This window comes from Oenanthe melanoleuca, chromosome 2 (genome assembly GCF_029582105.1).
Source record: "Oenanthe melanoleuca isolate GR-GAL-2019-014 chromosome 2, OMel1.0, whole genome shotgun sequence".
In the NCBI taxonomy this organism is placed as follows: Eukaryota; Metazoa; Chordata; class Aves; order Passeriformes; family Muscicapidae; genus Oenanthe; species Oenanthe melanoleuca.
In genome coordinates, this window is record NC_079335.1 from 19,031,013 (window position 1) to 19,053,084 (window position 22,072).

The 22,072-nt window shown below is 37.9% G+C and overlaps 1 protein-coding gene across 3 annotated transcripts in view; it reads right to left on the reverse strand.

Annotated features, from left to right (window-relative positions):
- Positions 1-22,072, reverse strand: part of ZFPM2 (zinc finger protein, FOG family member 2) — a 302,873-nt gene that overhangs the window by 96,292 nt on the left and 184,509 nt on the right. For all 3 annotated transcript variants that reach the window (XM_056483930.1, XM_056483928.1, XM_056483931.1), the window contains one exon: positions 12,598-12,709. In XM_056483930.1, coding sequence (XP_056339905.1) covers positions 12,598-12,709 — 112 coding nt within the window. The remainder of the gene's footprint in view (positions 1-12,597; positions 12,710-22,072) is intronic.

Consider the following 22,072-nt stretch of genomic DNA (forward strand, 5'->3'; position numbering starts at 1 on the left):
AAGCTAGAAAACTGTCGTGCTTCACTTGTTATTGTACACTGGATAAAATGGAGAAATAGCTGGCATGTACAGCATTTTCTTCACTCATTGCAGAGCTTCTGACATTTAGGGATTTACACAGAAAGGTACATGAAAAGAGAAAGAACCATATTTAAAGAATCAGCCTCAGCAGATCAGTTGAGAAAGTGCAAAGGACCAGAAGTGCCTTCCACGAAAGAAACAAAAACAGTTAATTCCTTAAACAACTAATAAAATTTCAACTTAGCTAGTTAAACCCAAATAAAATATATAATACTTTGCATGACAAACAGTAAATTGCTCCTGGACCACTGGTCCACGAAAAACTCAGGATGGGGTTCTGAACCTACAGCCAATGCTTGTTTAGCCCTAATTAATTTCTACTTTAGGAGGGAATGAAAGATAAAAGTCTCAAAGTCATACTTCAGACTACACTTCCCACCAAAGTAAGCCACTGAAAAATATCATTGTTTGTGATTTTATACTTCATTTGCTCCCATGATAAATATAATTTAATTGAACCTTAATCATGGAACTGGCTTAGCCTTAGCAATCTGTCAGTCTTAGTTTAAATTTTCATTTAATTGTAACTTGAAAATGTGTTTAAACCTCACATAATTTAAATCTATTAAAATGCACGTGCAGTCACCATAAAAGTAAGCCTGTTCACATTTAAAAGAACAGATTATTAATAGAAGATGCACAGTGATCACTTGATGCCAGCCTTCTCATTTCCCAGTGTAAAACATTTCCTTTTCATCTCATACTTTAAGTTCAATTGCCCATCTTATTCTGTCAGCAAATGCTTTGTCTGGCCAAAGACAACACTATTTCCTTTACATCTCCCATGCTTCTTTTCCTACCTCTGAACATCTGCTTCAGCTAAAGACCAACAACAATACTTCATCTCAGTTTTCAACTGAAGTTAGCAAGGCTTCACCAAGGGCAAGTCTTGCCCAACCAACCCAGTGACTGCATCAGTGGACAAGGCAAGAGAAACAGATGTCATTTCTCTGGACATGACTGGCATGGTCCTCCACAACATCCTGCATTCTAAACTGGAGAGAGATGGATTTGATGGATGATCTTCAATGTGGGTAAGACTATGGTTGGATAGTCACATCCAGAGGACAGTGGTTAATGTCTCTGAGACCTAATGGACATCAGAGAAAACTGGTGCTGCTCAGGGCTCCCTGTTGGGACTAGTGATATTTAATAGCTTTATTAACAACACAGACAAAAGGATTGAGAGCACCCTCAGCAAATCTGCAGAAGACACCAAGCTGACACACCTGTGGGTGACACACCTGAAGGATGGGATCCATCCAGATGGATGTGGACAAGATCAAGAAGTATCCCATGGGGATTTCAGGAGATTTAACAAAGTGAAATACAAGGTGCTGCACCTGGGTCAGAGCAAGCCCTGGTATCAACACAGACAGATCAAGACCAGCACTGTTGAGAATAACTTGGGAGTGCTGGCGGATGAGAGGCTGGAAAAGATCCAGCAATGTGCACTTCCAACCCAGCAAACCAAAAAAGTCCTGGGCTGCAGTGTGGGCAGAAGGTCAAAGGAGGTGATTCTGTTCTCTTTCTCCTTTTCTCTGGTGAGACCCAAGCCAGAGTGCTGCATCCAGCTCTGGGGTCCCCAGCACAGAAAGGACATGGAACAAATCCAGAGGAAGCCACCAAGATTAGAGAGATGGAGCAAACCTCTTACGAGGAAAGGACAATAGAATTTAATTTGCTCAACCTGGAGAAAGCCTTGGGGTGACCTAATTGCAACCTTCCCAGTACATGAAGGGAGCCTAAAAGGAAAATGGAGAGGGACTTTTGACAAAGCATGAAGTGACAGGCAAAGGGGAATGGCTTCAAACTGAAAGAGAGTAGGTTTAGACTAGGTATTAGGGAAGAGTTTTTACTGTGAGGGTGGTGAGATACTGGAACAGGTTGCCCAGAGAAGCTGTGGATGCCACATCCTTGGAAATGTTTAAGGCCAGGCTGGAGCTTTGAGCAACCTGGTCTAGTGAAAGGGGTCCCTCTCCATAGCAGGATGGTTAGAACTACATGATGGTAAGTTCCTTCCAATCCAGGCAATTCCATGATTCTATAATTCATATTAGTCAATTCCAGTCAACCCAATGATTCTCAGTTTTCTTAAAAATGTCTTCAATTTTTCAGGTCTTGAATAATTAGTGCACTGTCCTTATATGCTTCTAGTACATTATTTATATATATATTCAATTGTAAAAGGAAAATTTCAACTTGTGTGTTTCTACATCACTAATCTCAAACAAGAATTCTTCATTCACCAGAATAAAGTTACAGAGCCCTGTATGTATTACCTTATTGCATTTTGACTTTTTAAATAAAGAATTACAATGGGTACTTAATCCATCTGATACATCTGAATAAATGTGACACATCTGAATAAATGTCTCTTCTACTTTTTCTAATGCAATTTAACTTTTCAACATTCATTCTACATTGGTTTGCATTCCAAAAATTGCATATTTTTCTCTATGTTGTCTTCTATTTTCACCATTTTATTGCAAAACTAACATTCTTCTGTAATTTATAAAGCTAATAGCAGTAATTTTCTTAAGGCTTAACAATGTTTGCCAGGACTTATTCTATCTTGTGAAGTAGTTTTCAAATAATACTTCCTCCTAACGACTACTATGCTATTATTATACTAGTATAATATAATATAATATATAATATATAATATATAATATATAATATATAATATATAATATATAATATATAATATATAATATATAATATATAATATATAATATATAATATATAATATATAATATATATACTAGTATAATTGTTTAGAATAGATGGAGCCACCCATGCAGAAGTATGTACTGCAGCTATAGGAAGAGATTTCAGAAACTTGCTGCTTGAGTTAAATACAGGCTGAGGTGTTTAACTGAGGCATAGATTTTAGTTTCTGTTTATATACATGTATATACATGTATGCAGGTACATATGCCTACATAATATGATATTATCACAGGAAATTATCTTACAGGGAATTTCTGCTCCAGAACAAGCCTTGATTCTCTATGCCACAGACCAATTCAATCCTGTGCATCACCACTCAATCACAGAACATCTCCATGAAATCTGCTTCAACATCACAACTTCAAATATCACAATCTGAGCATGCTCTAGCATGGATTATTGGTTGTCAGCATCACATTGCCCCATATGCCCTGACAGAATGAAACTGAAACAAGAAGAAAAAAAAAAATCTTAAACAGCAGTTTTTTCCATGTTTTTTCTAACATCAAAATAAATTACTTTTTGAAAAAGCTGCTGAATTCTCTCTGTGTTTGTAGTAACAAGAGCTCATTCCTTAGATATTAAAAACATATTGAAGCAGGTTGCTACTTTTCCATATTTTCTTCAGTTTCTTCAGCTGGGAAGACAGAGGGGTGCCCCAGCCCTGGTGACAAGAAGGGCTCCTGTAGGCACCAGGAACACCCAGCCTCAAGTGCAAGGAGAGCTGCAGTGAGTGACTCCTGTATTTTCTGCCATGCTGGAGTTCTTCCTGCAGCCTTCAGTCTCCCTTCTCCCCAGTGCACTCTACCCCCTCATAACCAAAGACCAGGGTGCAATTGCCACTGCACCAGGAAAACCAGACGTGTCTGCAGTGCTGGCCTCAGCACCACAGTGCCCTGCTGTGAGCTCCTGCTCCCTGTGGCCTCTGCCCACACTGGTGAGCAGAGCTGCAATACCACAGGAGGAGGAGAGAAACGCTGGCATTGATCTTTGGATCAGAGAGTACACACATTGATCCCCAGGATCAATAGAGAGGTCAGGATTCAGTCACACATGATCTCCAGCTACAGCTCTTAAGCAATTCCTGAAAGATGATGGAGGGAAATGCATGGATGGATGACTGAGGGTTACATTTTGATCCCATTTTCTGTTTAAGGAAACCTACACTCTAGAAGAGCTTTTTTTTCAATTGCTTTTGGCTCTGAATTCTTTTTCCTGAGCATAAAACAAATCTTAGTGTCCCCAGTATTGCAACACAAGCTATCCGTTTCCTTTAACATTAACAATGGTTTTAGAACTTCTCTAATGTCAGGAAGCCTCCTTAAGCTCCTAAATTAACAATGAGAACAAAAAAAGCAAAAATTGCTTTAACCCAGAGTCTAAATATCATCAATAAATAAATTAGCCAGGATCCAAAATATGGCTACAGAGATTGAGAACAGAGAACTGCTGGCTCTGCCATTGCCTGTGCAATTACCTGCTGGAGTCTCCAGAGTAACAGGAATAGGAACTTAGGGACCTAATAATAAATCACTGGCTTGCAGGTCAATTAAGTGGCCTAGAAACACTTGGATTCCACCCATTGTGCAATAATCCTGGCCTTGCTGGTAAGCTGCTAAAGACAAAACACATCCAACATGATTTTAATGCTGCATTCCAGGTAGCCCAGCTCCACTGCCCACTTGGACATCACACAGGCTGCACATCACACAGGTTTTGCTGGGAGCTTGGCACCTTGAATGCTACAGAAGGGTCTTCCCTCACTAGCACCAGGCTTAATTCATTTGGAGATAAGGGACATAGAATTCTCACACCTCAGTGTCCATTATACACAACCACCTTGAATGGGGGAAGAATAAATTTCAACACTTTTCAGCTTTTGCTTTTCCATGGCACACAGTTAGTTTGTCTTGTATCACAAATACACAGTAGAAGTATTTAATAGGAATCACTATCAAACAGGCTGCAGAGGAATCCAGCCCTGTTTCCTAACATACACACAATTTATACTCAGCACCAATGGAGCTGCCTGCAAAGAATGACCCAGGTTTGATATTAGGCTTCTAGGTCATGGCTTCACCTTGACAACAGCTCTTTCATTTCAAGCTGTAACATTTGCCAGGATCCCTAAGGTGTTTTCATTTTTGTCAGGAAGTAGAGGGGGAAAAAAAAGTATGAAAAAATGATAAATCTTAATTCACAAGCTACAGGACTATCTCTGTGTCTCCAGCACAAAACTTCAAATCCAATCCAGGACCTGGATGTGTATTAGGAGGCTGCAGATTTAAACCTTGTCCACCATGATCAAACTGGATTTATGGAGCATCATAACTCTCCAGACACCATCCAGCAGCTTATTAATTTAATAGACTCCTGTCCATTCCATGATGTTCCTGCCCTGACAGTCTCTCAAGATAAGGTGAAAGCCTTTTGACAGGACAGAGTGCATATATATTTTCTTCTGTTTTCTTGTGGATGGGGCTGTCGACAACTTGAAATGTGTGGCTCAGCAAATTTGGGGTTTTTTTTCTTCCCTCTTGCTTTGTAGGGAAGCTGACAGAGGTAATGGTACTATGGGTCCCTGGGGTCATAAGGTTATTGCAGTCCTCAATAGTTACTGAGCATAATGTGTAAAAAAATTAATTAAAAATAAAACACATTTAGCTTATGTCTCATATCCTGAAAATAATGACAACATTTTTCTTAAAAAAAAAAAAAATCTAAATGACTGATTCTACTGCAATTGACTTAGAAAAATGAGGGGAAAATACATACATGGGAAAAAAAATCTCTTCACTTTGTTTACATTTATTGTTTCCAGTGGTCTCAATGTAGGAAGCAATGTATCTTTTCATGTGGTAGCACTGTGAAGTGCAAACTGGGCTTCTTTTCCATCCTGAACATGCTGAACACTCACTCATAGGTGAGTTTTAGACTCAGTTTACAGCTTTTTATAGCTTCAGTACAAAATACATAGTTCCATGCAAATCATGTCAGCATTCTGCCTTTTTCCTTGTCTCCTCAAATGAAAAATAATTCCAGTTTCAAACTATGAAATACACTACACAATAAATGAAAAGAACATAAGAAAAAAACCCCAAATCAATAAATATATGAGAAAAAAATCATATCATATGGCTGCTACATAAATGAAATGCACTAATAATGAACAAAAGCATTTTCATATTAGAAGTGGAAATTTAATTGTATTCCAGTATTTCCTGTCATCTTCCCTTTATTATATATATGCTTAGAATGTAAAGGGCATGTAATAATTTACAGTGTGCTATTAAATGCATATCCATAAAGCTGCATTAAAGAACCTTTTTATTGTTGATATTAATAAAATATACAAGGCCCTGACCTCTAACTCCCAAATAAAAAAATACTCTACTGGATCTATTCACAAAAGCAAAAGGTAAAAATAAGGAAAAATCATTTTCCTTACAGTCCAGCTCTGTGAGTTCTTAGAAGCTGAATAGTGTCTGAAGTAAGTCCACAACACTGTGACTGCCATCAACAAGCCATAAGAGCCACTAGTGATGGAGGCAAAATATTTTCTCCTTCTGTGTCCAGCAAGGAAATTATTAGGACTGATTTGGAATATTTTCACTCATAACAATGCCATTTGGCATCTCACCATCTTAACATCCCTGCAAAACCAAACAGGAAGCCTGGCATCTACTTACCAATCCAATGACTGTGAGTGCAGATATACTATTCTCTGTAAACATTATGCACATAAATTATACTTCTCCAGAGAAATACTTTGCAATTTTTCAATATTGTGTAAAAAGGAATTTAAAAAAAGCTCTTCCATAGACCTTTGATATTAGGATTCACATGAGTTCTGTTAAAATCAGTGGATATAAAGAAAGAACAAAAACCTTTAGCCCCACCAAAGGCTTCAGCACAATGCATAGCTAATGGAGGCATCCAGTAGGAGAGCAGATACTGCAGTTTAGTGATTGTCCAGGTGGAACAGACTTAGTAAATTTACTCAATTTGCTTTTTAATAGTATGTGGAAAAAAGCCCTTTGCAATCTAAAATATATGCCCCAAGTAAACCTTTGGCCTACTAAACAACTTGTTCTCTGACCCAAACCAAATTATACTCATATTCTAATGCAGCAGTGTTTAAACTTCTTATGATGTTTGACCTCTGTCTCATTAGGGTCCCTGGTGCTGTATGTCTGTGGTGCAATGTACCATTACATTGCCTGAAGTTGCAGGAGAAAAAAAAAAGTATTAGCTAGCTGAAAACTCTCTTGCTGGGGAAAACATAGTGTCAAGGATCTCACAGAACAATCAAGAAAAATAATCCTGTCACTAAACAAACATTTAAGTATCCTTCTGTTGCAATAATTGACTATTCCTCTGTGCTAAAAATTAGAATGCTTACTTTAAATTAGCAAAATAATTCAAAATTGCCTTCAATTTTTCTGAGTGGTTTCATGTAACCCTTTTACAATGTCTGTATTTTTAGCAAATGGCACATATTCAGCTAAATAAGCCACCCCAGTATCAGTGAAATGAGTATCCAGTTACGTGTTTACTGACTTATTTTATATGGGGCTCAGCAGCCAGTGGAAGCCCCAGAAGGGTCGAGCACAGCCTTTGCCTCCAGTCCTGACTTCTGCCCTGCCCTCTCCTCTGTGCTGCCTTTCCTCAAGCTTCTACTAATAAATTAACTACATGACACAATTTCAGCGCGGGCAGCTGTCATTTTAACTAATATAATTCTGTAAATCCACCCTAGCAGGCTTCTTCTCTATTGTGATTGGAGAATAGACATTTTTGGGCAGCTTTCAAAAGCCACATCTGCTCGAGCATCTACTCCTTAGCTGTGCGGAGCAGCACTCCCCGAAACTCCCTCCCCCCGCTCCCCGTTTTTTCTGCTCACCAAAGGAAATGACAATTCTCGGATCTCTCCCTTAGGCAACATCCTCCCTAGCAAGGATTTCGTTATATCGCTCAGTGGGCAGCGACTGTGATTTCACTTAGGGAGAGAGGAGGCTTTTCAGGCACTCGGTATCCCGTGTCCGCAGCGCAGCGCAGGCAGCGGGAGCGCCCGTGGAATCGCTCCGGGAGATGCCAGCAGTGCCTGCGCAACCCGCCGGGGCAAGGACGGCATCCGCATCCTCTCGGAAACGACACAGGGCAGAAACTACTCGGAGAGGCCAGGCAGAGGAGGAAATAACATCAGTAAATCACTAACGGGAATGCACAACCGAGCACTGCCTCACACGGACTGAGACTGGCTGGCTTAGCAGACGTGCGAGCCGCCGCCTGCAGCACCTCCCTTTGGCAGCCGCACCCGAGCACGGCACCACCCGAGCCCAGCTCCCACCTGCCCCTCCAGGGGCAGCAGCAAGGCCGGGTTCCCCACGGCAGGACGGGCAGGAGCCGCGCCCGCGGCGGGCAGCGCTCCGTGGGACACGCCACGCGTGCCGGCGCTCCGCACCAGCCATCCTGCGGTGCCCCGCAATCAATTACTGCTATACCACCGTCATTAATAATTTTCTTAATGAAAATGATTCTGTTGATCTCCGTTGTATTTTAATTATCAGAGTTAAGCATAATTACACTGCAGCTCTGAGCTGGCATGTAGACTCCTTTAGGGCGCAATTTTGTTTTAACACACTGATAATGTAATTTTACATTGTGTCAGTTGTTTAGTTATTATCCAGTCGTACAATTCCGCTGTATTCCTGATAACAGATAATAACCTTAGCACCTCCTATATCCTGAAGTCATTTAAAAAGCAATATTGGAATTTCACAACTAGCTAACTTAATCGCCTTATGATTTTATAATTCTCACAGCTAAATATTTGTACAGACACCCTGTTTTAACAATGCCACCAAACATACAGTGTCCATACATTTCCCATAAATGGCTTAAATAATATCTAGAAAAATGTCTGTTACATGAGCATGGCTTTTAGTCTGTGCAACTGTCTTTTTTACACTGTTTCTATTCTGGTCGGTCATAATTTATTTTTTAAAATCCTTGCTGTTTCAGTGAAAGATTTGCAGGAAATAAATAACCCAGCCCCCTCCTAGCTTGTGGGGAGACTCTTAACCGTGGTCTTAGAGGTTTTTCAGGTCTGGTGGGAAAATCTGTTAGGCAAAAATATTTCTAAAGTACACTATATAGCAATGGCAATACAGTTCATGCATTAATACTTCCTACCACTGTAATTTGCTTGAATTATGCTGAAGCTTTTTTTTTTCTCTTTAAAGAAAACATATTGCTAAATAAACTTTAATTCATAAAACCTGTCTCAAATCTCAGTTTCTAGGAGATATCTCAAATTACTGACTAGACTTTCTGAAAGTCCATTTTTGAAACAAGAGAAAATTTTATCATAAATATTAAAAAAACAGCATTCCTTTTGAATGTAATTACAGTAGTGAAAGTTTCCTTTCAAAATGGAAGAAGAAATTTAAAAAATGGAGTGGAATAATGGCATGTGCCATGAGTAGCTAACTTGTATAAGAATTTGTAAAATGGGATAATAATTAACTATCCCTAATGAACTATTTTTCTCTTTTCTATCTTGTCCTGGTACTGGGGAAAGGTAATTATAAAAAATACAAGTAGTGATCCTAGACTAAACTGAAAAATTAGAATAGCACTTATTTCAAACAGTGAATATTTATTTCATAGCTATTCACTTTGAATGTACTTTGATGCATGATTTTAAATAACTGGTTTCTCTATCTAAAGATTTGTACAGAAGATAACTTGTAATTGCACAGTAAAAACTTAGAAATATAATCCTATATGTGTACATAATAAATAAATAACTAAATAAATAACTAACTAAATAAATAAATAAATAAATGCATATATGTATATATGCACACATATTCTTTGTCTGTTTGTCTAGGGAAAATATGAAGTATTTTATGCAGAGAAAGGACAGCATTGAAGGCAAACAGGGACTTAGCCAGCCAGCTCAAATTCTCTTTCAATAGAACCTACTCTAGGCTCCTGTCCCTGTGATTATTCTGTGTGCAATATGTGGGTGACTACAGTGCTCACAGCCTCTAGTGAACTGGAAATCATACTGACATTCCTATGTTCTCCTGAAGGATCTGGGGAAATTCTGCTCTCAAAGATATCTCTGTAATGAGCTAAAAGGAAATATGGCATGTGCTTCTGAGTCAGCAACTGATCAACCAGTACTATGTACTCTTAGCCAATTCTAAACTTATCTTCGTCTTAGAAATGTGCCAATTTACTCCACTCATCTCATCTTGAGTTTAGTATGGAAAACAGCTCCCAGGTGACCAAATCTGCTACATGGACAATTCCACACATTTGTTCAGCTAATTGCTTTCAGAAATAAAAACGTATTGCTAAGCAAACTAACAAAATTATACACATGCAACTACAACATAACATCAAATTACAGCTACATGCCAGCTGACACCGTTTCATTAGAAGTAATGGCACTATAGGAGACAGAAAGCTAACACAAATCAAAGCAATGTAATCTGGAATGATGAGATACAAATTGAAGGAAGAAACATTATTCTATTTATTTATTTTACCATCTTCTATTTGACATTGTTTTGTGATCCAAGCCAATTAATCTCTCTAGTACAAAAATCCTAACAGAGCTCAAGGCAAGGGTAGATGCCTAATGACTGACAGCAGCCACCTCAGAGTGCAAAGAGAGGAACAGAACACAGTGAAAGCAAAGCAAAACTTACTTCCTGCATTAGTTTAGTGAAGTAGCAGGTTTTTAACATGTATTTATCCTCAGATATTTCCTTAACTTTAGTTATAATATGCATCTATGGTAGAGACAATAGAATTCACCTCGAGTACTGTTTAACTGTCTCATCATACATTGTTAACAAGTACTAAAATAACCAGCATGATCACCTTTGAATGAAAATACTAACATTTTGGGTTAATCAGATTGCATCAAATTGAAGCAGGTTCTTACTATTTGAGAAAAGAAAAATGTTTCATTTCAATAAAATAATTCAGACAGGAAAAGCAGTGTTGAATGAATTAGTTAATGTTAGAAAAATACCTTGAAGATTAAAACTGGTAAATATGTGCTAAGCATTATATAGCTACAAAAAGAATATAATACTGGATAAGACATCACCCTATGGGAATTCACATGAGCTATCTTTTGGAGTGAAAGTAGTTTCTCACTACATTAAGAAGTTTCTGCAGAAAAGTTTGTCTGTGAGTATTCAATATTATGAACAGCAAATTGCAGCTCTGAATTTTCATGCAAAAACCTTCAGTGTGCTTGTTACTCAGAGCACTTTGCTGCTTCTTCCACTTGGGCTGCAATCAGCAAGCTGTGAAAGGAGGGCAGCTCAACCCTTTTTAGATCTGAGCCCAGTTCTCTAGTACTGCAGGTGTTTCAGGTTGTAGAATGAATGTGTTGACATTCTGTAATTATAACAGAAAGAATTTATAAGACCCTGGTGTGCGACTCATTTTTAACATGCAAATTCCCTGTTTTCAGCGTTTCAACTTTCAAAGGCTTGTGGCAGTTTAAAGGCAATCCTCTTATAAGTGTATAAATTGCAATGATTATAGGAACAAGTTGTAATTGTTTCTAGTAAGTTTTTAGGAGTCTTTGATGTTATGATTAATGTTTTGTATGTTAATATATTGATATGGCTGCTTATTTGCCTGGATGCTTGTATGCTGAAATGGTCACTAGGTTGCCTCAGCAAACAAATCTTTGATCTCAGTAGGTCTGTTTGGTTAGAAATAAAACCTAAAAGAAATTAAAAAAGAACAGTGTATGTTCTAAAGTATTCACATAGTGCTGAGATTGGTGATTGAAATACAAGGAAGGAAAGTCACAGTTTTGCAACCTGATCTGTAGGGTAAATGCCAAACACAGCTACACTAAGTTATTTTTATTCCATATACTCAAGTGGTGTTTTGTTTCTCTCTCTTTCTTTCTAAATGCATTGTAATGATCCTGTAGCTGCATTTAGAAAGCTTTCACAGTGACAGCACAAGAGTGGTGCATAGACCATGGTGCTATGGACCCAACCCAAGGCTCTTTGTGCTGTTTCAAGATGCAAGACAAAAACCTGTGCACCTTGAACCAAAGGAGATGTTAGATGTGATGGGTTAGATACAGCAGCTTTGGTGGGCAGCCTTGTAAGAACTCATCCTGACATGAACAAATCTGAAAATTCACATAAGACACAAGTGATACCCATTGCCACTCACCAATGCACTCCAGTGAAGCATCATCACATCATGCTCTATGCAGACTGGAATGTCAGAGGTGGCAACCCTGAAATCCAGTTCCATTTATCTTATACTACCATGCTAACATAAAGCCTTTTCATAGTCCAATCAAATTCTCATTCGTCATACGAAACTGGATTTCAGTTAGTAGTCCACCATGTAATGTAAAATAAAGAAATGATATCCAGTATGCCCAAAAAGAAAGTAAAAAAGAATTGACCCATTCAAAGTGTATAGGTTTCACTGATGTTTCCCAGAGCAATGACTCTCAGAGAGAAATGGAGGGTATACATTTTATGCTAGCTGATGTAATTCAGTGTTTATAAAGCATTTAATAAACTACAGGTACCATGTGGGGTTTTTATATCATTACAAGAAAAAAATAAAGGCAAAACCAGAACATGGAAGAAAAATAGGAACAAAAACTGACATTAAGGGGAGACTTAATGTTAATTTTCCTAGTATGCAACAGGTATATATTTATCTCAGTAGGTTACACAAGAAAGTAAAAAAAAAAAATCAGTTTGTGTTTACCTTTGCTGTACACAATGCAGTTGTTTTTGTTGTCTTCTACTCCTTGCCAAGTCACATCCAGCAGCCACTTGGGGCCAGCAGTCAGTACCATAGGGACTGAAGCCTTTGTCTTCTGTAGGAAGGATGATAACAAACAGATGCCGTTTGTTCGCCTTGATTAAGAACTTGAATAATAATGGTAATAATAATTTTATTTGCAAACAACAAAATCTCAAAACCCATAAGCCAAAGTCTTATTCCCCTGCCTCGAGATTTTTTTTAGAGAAGACATAAGCAGGAAGCTTTAGTTGTTTCATTGATTGAATGGTGAAACTATTATCAAGGATTTTCCGAATGATATTGGATCAGATCTCCAAGATTACAAATATCTCTGGTGGCTGAGAATTATAAAGGGAATGCAGATGACTTTCACAGCAAAGAGCCAAGTGTTTAGAAGTGAACTTTAGACACATTGTACTCATAATCAACGGGATCTCGCTATTTCCTGAAACAGACAGGAAAGAATTTAAAGAATTGGTATCCATTTCAAAGATCTGTCCTGGGTAACATTTGAATTATCATAGGAAATTGTTCTGAATGGATAATTTTTTTCCCTTTTGCTATGTGTTGATGTGTGATTTTACTATGTCTGAAATAGTAATAATGTTAATGATTGACTCTAAAAAGAGTATAAAACAAGTTGTATTAATACATTCAAAGACTTAAAACTTGAATCATCCCACCTGAAAGGCATGCAGGCAATTCACCATCTCCTGTCTGTATTTCAGATTCTATACTTAGAGAGTTTTTTATTTGAGGCGATAAGGCAGAGGCCTCAAATTTATTAACACTTAACTCCTTTTACTAATCAAATGGCAAAAATCCTGAGTTTGCCAGTTTGTGGCACTTAGACTTCTATCATAGATAGTTCTTCTCCACTGTATCAAGAACAAAACCACAACAGAGAGTACAAAGTAAAACAACTACAATATAACTTCTAATTGTTTTTCTGGGATATAATTCTGTCCAAGACATTCCAACATTTTGTAAGAGAATTTAATTTTTTTTATACTCCACCAATAATCCTCCATTTGTCTCAATTTTTTTTTTTTTTGTGATAATCTGTATTACTGACCAAGATAAAAAATTTTACGACACAGAAAATCATATTTACATGGACATTGCAGATGTTTTGCCAACATTTATTCCTGATAAGTAATCTAGAAATGTAGGGAAGAATAAAAGCATTTACCACAGAACATATTACATTCACAAAACATACCTGAAAATATTTATTGCAAATCAGATATTGCTTAAAATATTTTAGTCATGTAAGCTTAAATCAATAATCCTAAATAATGTATATTTACTATAATTACATTAATATTTTAATAATGATGATAGAAAAAGATCTTATATGTCACAAGTCTTCATATTTCTGTGGGTTTTTATCTGTTTAGACTCTAATAGTGTTTTATCAAATACACTACTTCTTACTTAATTTTCATTTTCGATTTTACATTTTTCATATGAATGTTTGTGTATAAGTCATACTTCTATATGCACTCCATTACATTATTCATCTTCCCTACGTATTGGGAAAAAACAGACAGAAATTATGAATGAAATTAGGAAAAAGGAGTGTGACACCTAGCAAAAATATACCTACCTCGTGTAAAAACACTGAAACAAGAGACATGTAATGTCTCAACTCCTAATATTGCTTTCTCTATGGAAAGCTGCAGAAACTATGTTTTGCTTATATGAAACATTACAAGAGTCAACCTAACTGCATGCACTTGTATTCTGAATTGGAATTCTAATTAATAATTGACCAATAAATTAAAAAATATATTTTTAAAAATTTGGTTAAAGTTTCTATGTAAATTATCAAGCCTGACATCAGTTATGAAATTGGTGTAAAGCATACACTTATGGGCTACATAGAAAATAACAACATAAACTAGGCAAGAACTGAGAAAGAGATGCAGCAGATGAGATGAAGGGTAATCAAAGTATGATCTCTATCTTCTATCATAGAAAAGTCTGAACTTTACTGTAATTGACACCAAAACAGTGCCAAGGCTGCCATGGAAATAATTTAGAGTGGCTTTCCTCACACAGCTGAGAATTATACCCAAATTGAATACAAGCTGTACCAAGAATGTTGGCAACTATGGCTGCATAGCAATAATGAAGAGGAGGATCAGGACACACTCCAATACTTGCTGCATTTCTCCAAGTGCCATTTCACTCAAGCCTTTAATATGTTTTTGTGCTTATATGGCTTTCAGTCTCTGGTAATCCCAAGTACAATCAAAAGACAGTGAAATATTATCCAGCTAGGAGAATTTTCCAAATACACCACAAATAATTAAGACATTCAAAAAAGTTTTCTTTTTCCTAAGTTCCCAAGTTAAAAAACAGAGCAAACCAAAATTCTATCTTTTAAGTGCAGAAGGTATCATCTATTTAATTTTTCACAAGATCTAATTCCTATTTCTGGTTTACTTCTATCCAGACGTCTGACATTTCATTGTGTCTCTTCCATCTCTAAGGGTATTATCTGCATTAAGGTGGTATCAAAAAGCCTCAAATAATATCAGGATCTTCTTGTGCTGGGCAATAGTTTATCTACATAGACAGGACAAATAATATGTCCTGGGAAAGGATTATACTTAACCACATACTGCTGAGGAAGAATGAGATACAGAGATACCATTTGACTTTCTCATGGAGATTAATTTCTCCTTTAGTAAGTGGTAGGCTTAGTCCCAGGCCACTGCCCCAGTTTTCTGCAGAGAAGGAGAGGGGCCCAGGCCTCATCCCTTCTGAGGTGAAGCAGCAGTGGCAGCAGGTAGACTGAGTGCCAGCAGTCAGCATGTGGGTCTGCTTTGCTGTTCCCCATTTACAGGGCTTTTCTGGAACTTAAAGAACTCCATGGTTATCACTAAATTAGCTTCCAGGTCAGCTTGGCAGTTAAACCTGTAATCAGCTCTGCAGCTGTAAGTGGTCTCTAGGCACTAGAGATAGGCTGGAGGAGGAACAGGGTGTTTCATCTCACAGCTCTGCTAGCCCAGAACTGGTGGACACCTCAAAAGAATTTCTCATTCTCCCACAGCTCTGCTCCCAAGCTGCACAGATATGCAAATAAACTTATTTTAATATGAAAGCAAAACTTCACAAGACCCTGGCTGCTTGTAAAGCTTGGCAGCTCCACTGAGGGATACCAGCAGTGGCTTCCCTTTGATGCACCTTACTGGCATATTGTGTGAGCTGTAAGGCAGGTCAGGACCACAGCAGCAGCTCTTGGGGTCTGGCATCCTGTGAGGTTTACACATTCATAGGTGTTCACCACTGAGAGAGGCTTGCTCTTGTTGTGCCTCATTGCACAGTGAGAACTGAAGCAAGCCTGCTGATTCAGGAAAGGCCATTTCCTTAAAATGGTTAAAATGAAAAGACCCCAGTCCAAGATAACAAGAAGCTATGGTTAAATCAGTCATGCCTTTATCACCTCAAGATTAGACTACTGCAATGCGCTGTACCTGAGGCTACATTTTAAATCCATTTGAAAGCTGAAGCGGGTGCAGAATGCAGCAACCCGCTCCTAAAGCAGGATATCGTGCTTTGAGCACATCACACCAGGGCTTTGTCATTTGCACTAAGTGTCTGAGGAATTTTAGGCACTGGTTACAACCTCTGAAGCCTGGCACCTGTCTGTTTGAGATACCTAATTGAGACCTTTGTCTCAACTTTACAACCACAGCTGAGAACCACCAAGGAACAGGAAAAACAGGAACAGGCTGTCTTGGCTTGACACCGAAGGAAGTCTTGGCAGGGCAACATGTTCCTGATGACAGCTCTTTTACCTTTGGGACATCATCCTACTTGAATTAAAGCATGTTCTCTGCGTCTCAGAGAGCTCTATGAAAATCTTCCTGTAATTCATCAGATGTATTTGTCATACTGCAAAATTTAGTTGGTCATTCCCAAAATAGTGGTTGGTAGGTATTACTTACCTTTTGTTTGGGTCTTGTTACCACTCTTTTGTCTGGGTATTTTTAAAGTTCTATCAGGAATATCTCTAGCTTAAGGAACGTATCTTTCTATACACACACACAAAAAAAAAACCTTTCTTGATACAGAAGCAACAATATTGCAGCTGTTTACAAATAAGGCTTCAAAAACCAAACATAATTTTATTTCTCCCTCCAAAAGAACTGCTACACATTACTCAAAAGCTTACAAAACATTCTCCCTACTGCCCATGTATAATCACAGGGATCTGCTAACATGGGTGCCTGTAAGATGGGGCCATACAGTAATTACCTCAAATTTTTCAAACATTATAGACCCACAGTGTTGTTCATTGCTCTACACTAGGTACATTCTACACTTGAGCAATGTTTCCCTGAAAATGCAATTTCTGCTAATGTTTTCATGCCATAACTAGACAAATTTGACAAGGACAAGCAGGGTCAAAAGTGTGATCTCTCAGGGAACAATTAGAATTAGCTAATGAGGATAAAAGAGGTCAGGCAGGCATCCACTTTTCACTAACCTCTGAAGCAACTGGACAAACAAGGAGGTAACTCTCAATAAATGTTTATATTCAGTCAAGAGGTTAATGGAGATAAAAATAGCCATCACAGCCGGCCGAAAATAGTTTTGCACTCTTGCTAAGTGGAATCAGTGCTGACAAGTAACGTTAGATGGGCTCTTCCCTGCAAAGATTTCTAACATATGATGTGTGTGGCCTGGCAGAAACTTGAGGAAACCCCCACGCTTTAGAAAAATAAGGCATGATCAAGTTGTTTGAAATCTATGAAATTCTGATGTCAAATGCCTGATCAGTGCTGGCTGTTTCTTCAGAAGCTGTGCTACTGAGCTCATGTTCAGTAAGTCACTGTGACATGACCATCCTGTCCCAGGCATGGTGTTCCAAGAACTCTTGGAACATTATTTAAGGAGATATACTGATACTCAAAGGCTTTGTTTCCTACTGTATTTTGGTTCCTGCAAACAGATTTTCTTCCTAAATCTTCCAAAGAGCCTGAGTTCCCATGAAAGACACAGAATACTACCAGAATATCTTCATGACCTTGGAGAAAGTTCCAACACCCCCTGGGCAGAGTTAGTTTATATAGTCAATTAAAACCAAGAGTGTACTGGGAAGAGAGCTCTAAGTATATCTCAGGTGCCTTCAGATATGAGTCTGGGCTAGCAAAACACCAGTTAATACAATGATGGAGGTTTCTACTTTGAAATTCAATTTAAATGCAATTGGATCATCGCAGGGTTGACATGCTGAAACTGCAGAATATCCCCTCTAGAGAGGTTGAGTTCACCTTTGATGATCACCACACTCAATTTAGCAAACTTTGTAAGCTCATTGAACCAATTCAGTTGGGAAGAGCTCCTAAGGGTCATTCTGGACAGAGCAATAACAGATATTTGTATAGGTCTCAGACTACCCTTGATTAACTAATATTTGTTTTAAGATGTTTTTGAATAATACTCACACTGACTGTCTAAATGCATTTCTTTACCTTGTAACTGATTACAAATTCATGAAGCTGTAAGACAATCCCATCCAAACAGCCCAATGGACAAACAGAGATCACATTTTGTTGTTCATTTGTATGCAATCAGCTGGACTGTCTTTCACTTTCTGCAGCTTTCCTGAAAACTCTTATCTTTTTCCAAGGAGGATTCAGGCTTGGAAGAATATTTATCTCAAGGGCTTTTCTGGAAAACCTGCCAGTCAAGGCCTGTGGCAGCACTTCACAGTGCCACAGCTTTCTTTGCTAGACATGCAGAGGCAACTCCTCTCCACTAACACAACACTGGAGATGCCAGGAGGTTTTCAGTGCAGTGGTTCCATGCTGATGACAACATCACTAATTAAAGCAAAGACATGACAGTCTCCAGCTATAAACATCCACTCTGGAATCTTACAATTTCACCAGCATTTCAGCTTTCACAGCCCCCACTACGTCTGCAAGGGAGATCTTGAAACTTGAACTAAATGCAAAAGAAGTTTTGCAATCCTTAGTCCTTGTGGTTGAAAAAACCCCTCAAACCCACAAACTTTGAAAACCTGATACCAACATAATGTATGCAATTAATTTCACCTAAATCTTCAGACAGCATGGGATAATTGTTTCAGTTACTACTTTCCAACTTTATGGGATTCAGGATTTCAGACGAGTGTTCAAGAATTTATATATCTGCACAAATTGTTGCTTGAAATGGGCCATGAAACTAGTGAAGAAGTAAAGAACCATCTACTTCCCAGTATCTTTTTTGGTGATAGTAGAAGAAAAACATTGGTAACAGTTGAAGAGGCTGTGGTCAAACCAAAATCTTTAAACGTTTCAAACACAAAAAATAAAAAGGGGAATAAAATGTGCACACAGATGGAATCCCAAAAGACAGCTGGGATTCCCTGCAACTGAGAAACCCTGCTGTTTACCCCAAGAGATCATCACTTGTCAAGTGACAAGATTGAACATACATTTCACCATGTATTACTATTTACATTTCATCCACAAACCTAAAGCAGACCAAAGAAATTATTCAAATAAAAAAACTCCCACACCCTAGGTATGTTAATATTTTCCAACACTTGGCAATATTTTAAAATTATTTCAAAATTCTTATTACCATCAAATATGACTGCCTAATGCAAATTAAATGTGTGCTAAACACGGGGTTCAATTCATTTTACCAAATTAGAGTGCATTTTTTTTAAATCTGTAAAATATATATAAATCAAATGTCACTGTAATTTAGGTACAAAGCAATGTTGTCAAAAGCAACTTCAGTTTGTTCTTTTAAACTCAGGATACCCTTGGAACCCATCTTCAAACACTTCCCCAGTTCTAAGAACTTTTAAATAAACCCATATTCTGGAATACTTGGACCTAGCCAAGTCCTGGTGATTCCTTCTGTCTGCTTCTGTGGTCCTGGAGGAGGTGAGGACCAACTGATTGGATCAGGTATGAAAATCTGGAAAATGGACCTTGGAGCACTCGGTGATCTTCCACTGCCCACGTCATTCCATCTTGATGAGCTTTCTACTGCAGTCCTTCCTTCCTCTAAAGCCTTCACCTGGCCTCACTCCACAGTTGCTGCTCCCTTACTCTTTCCTCCCTCCTTTTTCTCCCATTTTATAAATACCTGACTATGTATGGATAACTTCCTTTCTCAAAGAGCATGGGATGGAGAGCAGTGTATTCTGCCATCACTCTCTTGACTTCGCTGTCTCATTTCATTTTTCCTTTTACTCTCTTTCCTGTTCATTTTGTACTTTGGGAAAGCAGTGTATATCTGTATTGTGTGTTTACACAATGACCAGAAGCAGGAAACCCCGTTCTTAGTCAGTGCTGTGATTAGCATAGGTGTGCTGAGGATATTCTGAAAATTGGCAATTCTAAGAGAATCATCTCTTGTGGTGAGTTGATACCTGTGGGTAGCATGAGCACTGCCAGTGTGTCTTAGTGTTCAGGTATCTGCCATGGGTGTTGAACCTTCCCACTTTACTGTAGAGTTGAATACTTTGGATAATACTATTTCAGAGATGACATGCACCTGTTCTGATGAAATCACACACTATATAACTTATCTTTAGACAAGATATAATGCAGTGCTGCTTGCACACTTTCACACTGAATTATCAGTGCATTTTTCCTACTGGGTTAACCTCACTGTTGTAAATTATTGTGTACTCTAAGAATTTCATCTCTTTTTTTACTAATGAGGCCATGTTGGTATTTGCCAGTAAACACTTTGTGAATGCACTTGCTTGGATGTAACTTATTTCACTTTTGCCAAACATTTCTCACAAAAGATAGATGAATACTCTGCTCAGTATGGCTCAGCTGCAAATCTGCAAACATTGAATTTACTCTGGATAGGTTGATGGGTTAAACTGTGGGATAAACCATCAGCAAGCTTCTGCCAGCTGGTCTCTCCCTTTGCACATGTATCATGTGGGCTTGGGGCAGTTAATGTGACAATAGTGATGATATTTCAGATGATCAAGGGGACAATTACAGATGTTTTTCCAGAAGATATGAAGGCATTTATATTGCATATGGATTAATTCTGCCTGGTCCCCTGGTCTATTTATTTACACCAAAGCCATCCAAAATGACTGCTGTATCTCCACCCTAGTTTAGTATGGTACTAAATAATTTCTAGTTTAGAGCAGTTTTGTATTTTTTTTTCTTTGTTATACTTTTTGTTATCCTGGAATGGATGATTTAAATCACCTATTCCAGAAGTCCAAATTTCTTTTTATCTAAGGAATAGAAAAAGAGGGAATTATAGGACAAGGGGGAATGGCTTTAAACTGAAGGAGAGTAGGTTTAGATTAGATACAAGAAATGTTTCACTACGAGAGTGGTAAGGCTCTGACACAGGTTGCTCAGAGAATAAGATTTCCTATAACTGGAAGTGTTCCAGGCCAGGCTGGATGGGGCATGGAGCAGCCTGGTCTAGTGGAAGGTGCCCCAGCCTCAGGCTGGGGGGTTGAAAATGAATGATCTTTAAGGCCTATTCCAACCCAAACTATCCCATGATTCTATGAATACATTAAAAACACAAAAATAAAAAAGGACGTGCATAAAGCCTTCTATTAATCATCCATTACACAGAACTATAGAATAGCTAGTTATAGATTTTTCTTATATATTTTTATTACTTTGTTTGGAACTGCAAACTCAGGTTGTGTATTTTAGTTCAGGAAAGTGAATGTTTTTGCCATGAATGGTGAGTAAGTCACACTTTAGCATAGTAAAAGATAACTGTTTAAAATTTCAACCTTTTTTCCTTTCTCAGAACTAAAGAGGGAGAAAATAAAAAGTTCTTTGTATATGCTTGTCCAATATTTTAACTGTATGAATGAGTGCAGCTGTATTAGGATTACATTTTCAATGAATATTGTGAGGTTTTTATGAAATACATATTCAAGACAAAGGCACTGTAGTCAATGGTGTAGGTGTTGCAGAGTAATTCTCTTGGTGATGCATTACACAATATTTGAACTTCACTGGTGCACACACTGAATGTACACAAAATACTATACATAAATTCCTCTCTAATTTGAAATAGAATTGCAAAATAGAAAAGAATCTATGCCTTTCTTGAGGACTTTTAAAGATTTTTATGCATCCTTTTATTAGCTATTTACATAGATCTCTTCACTAAGAGGAAATGTGGTACTTTAAAGTAAGAGCATAAATCCAACATGCACTTCTCTGCTCGAGTTTTATGTTTGTTAGAATAATCATTCAAGGTAGAAGTTTAACACATGATTCAACAACCAGAAGTCTAGAAGTATGACTTTGATTAATTATTTTTAGTTCAGTTAAAACATCCCAATTTATCTCATTTTAAGATTATCCTTGACATATTTAGAAATCCTAATGCAGATTTTATGGCCCACACCTATCCCTGATGGTGCTAATGGACTAGGCATAATGAATCATTC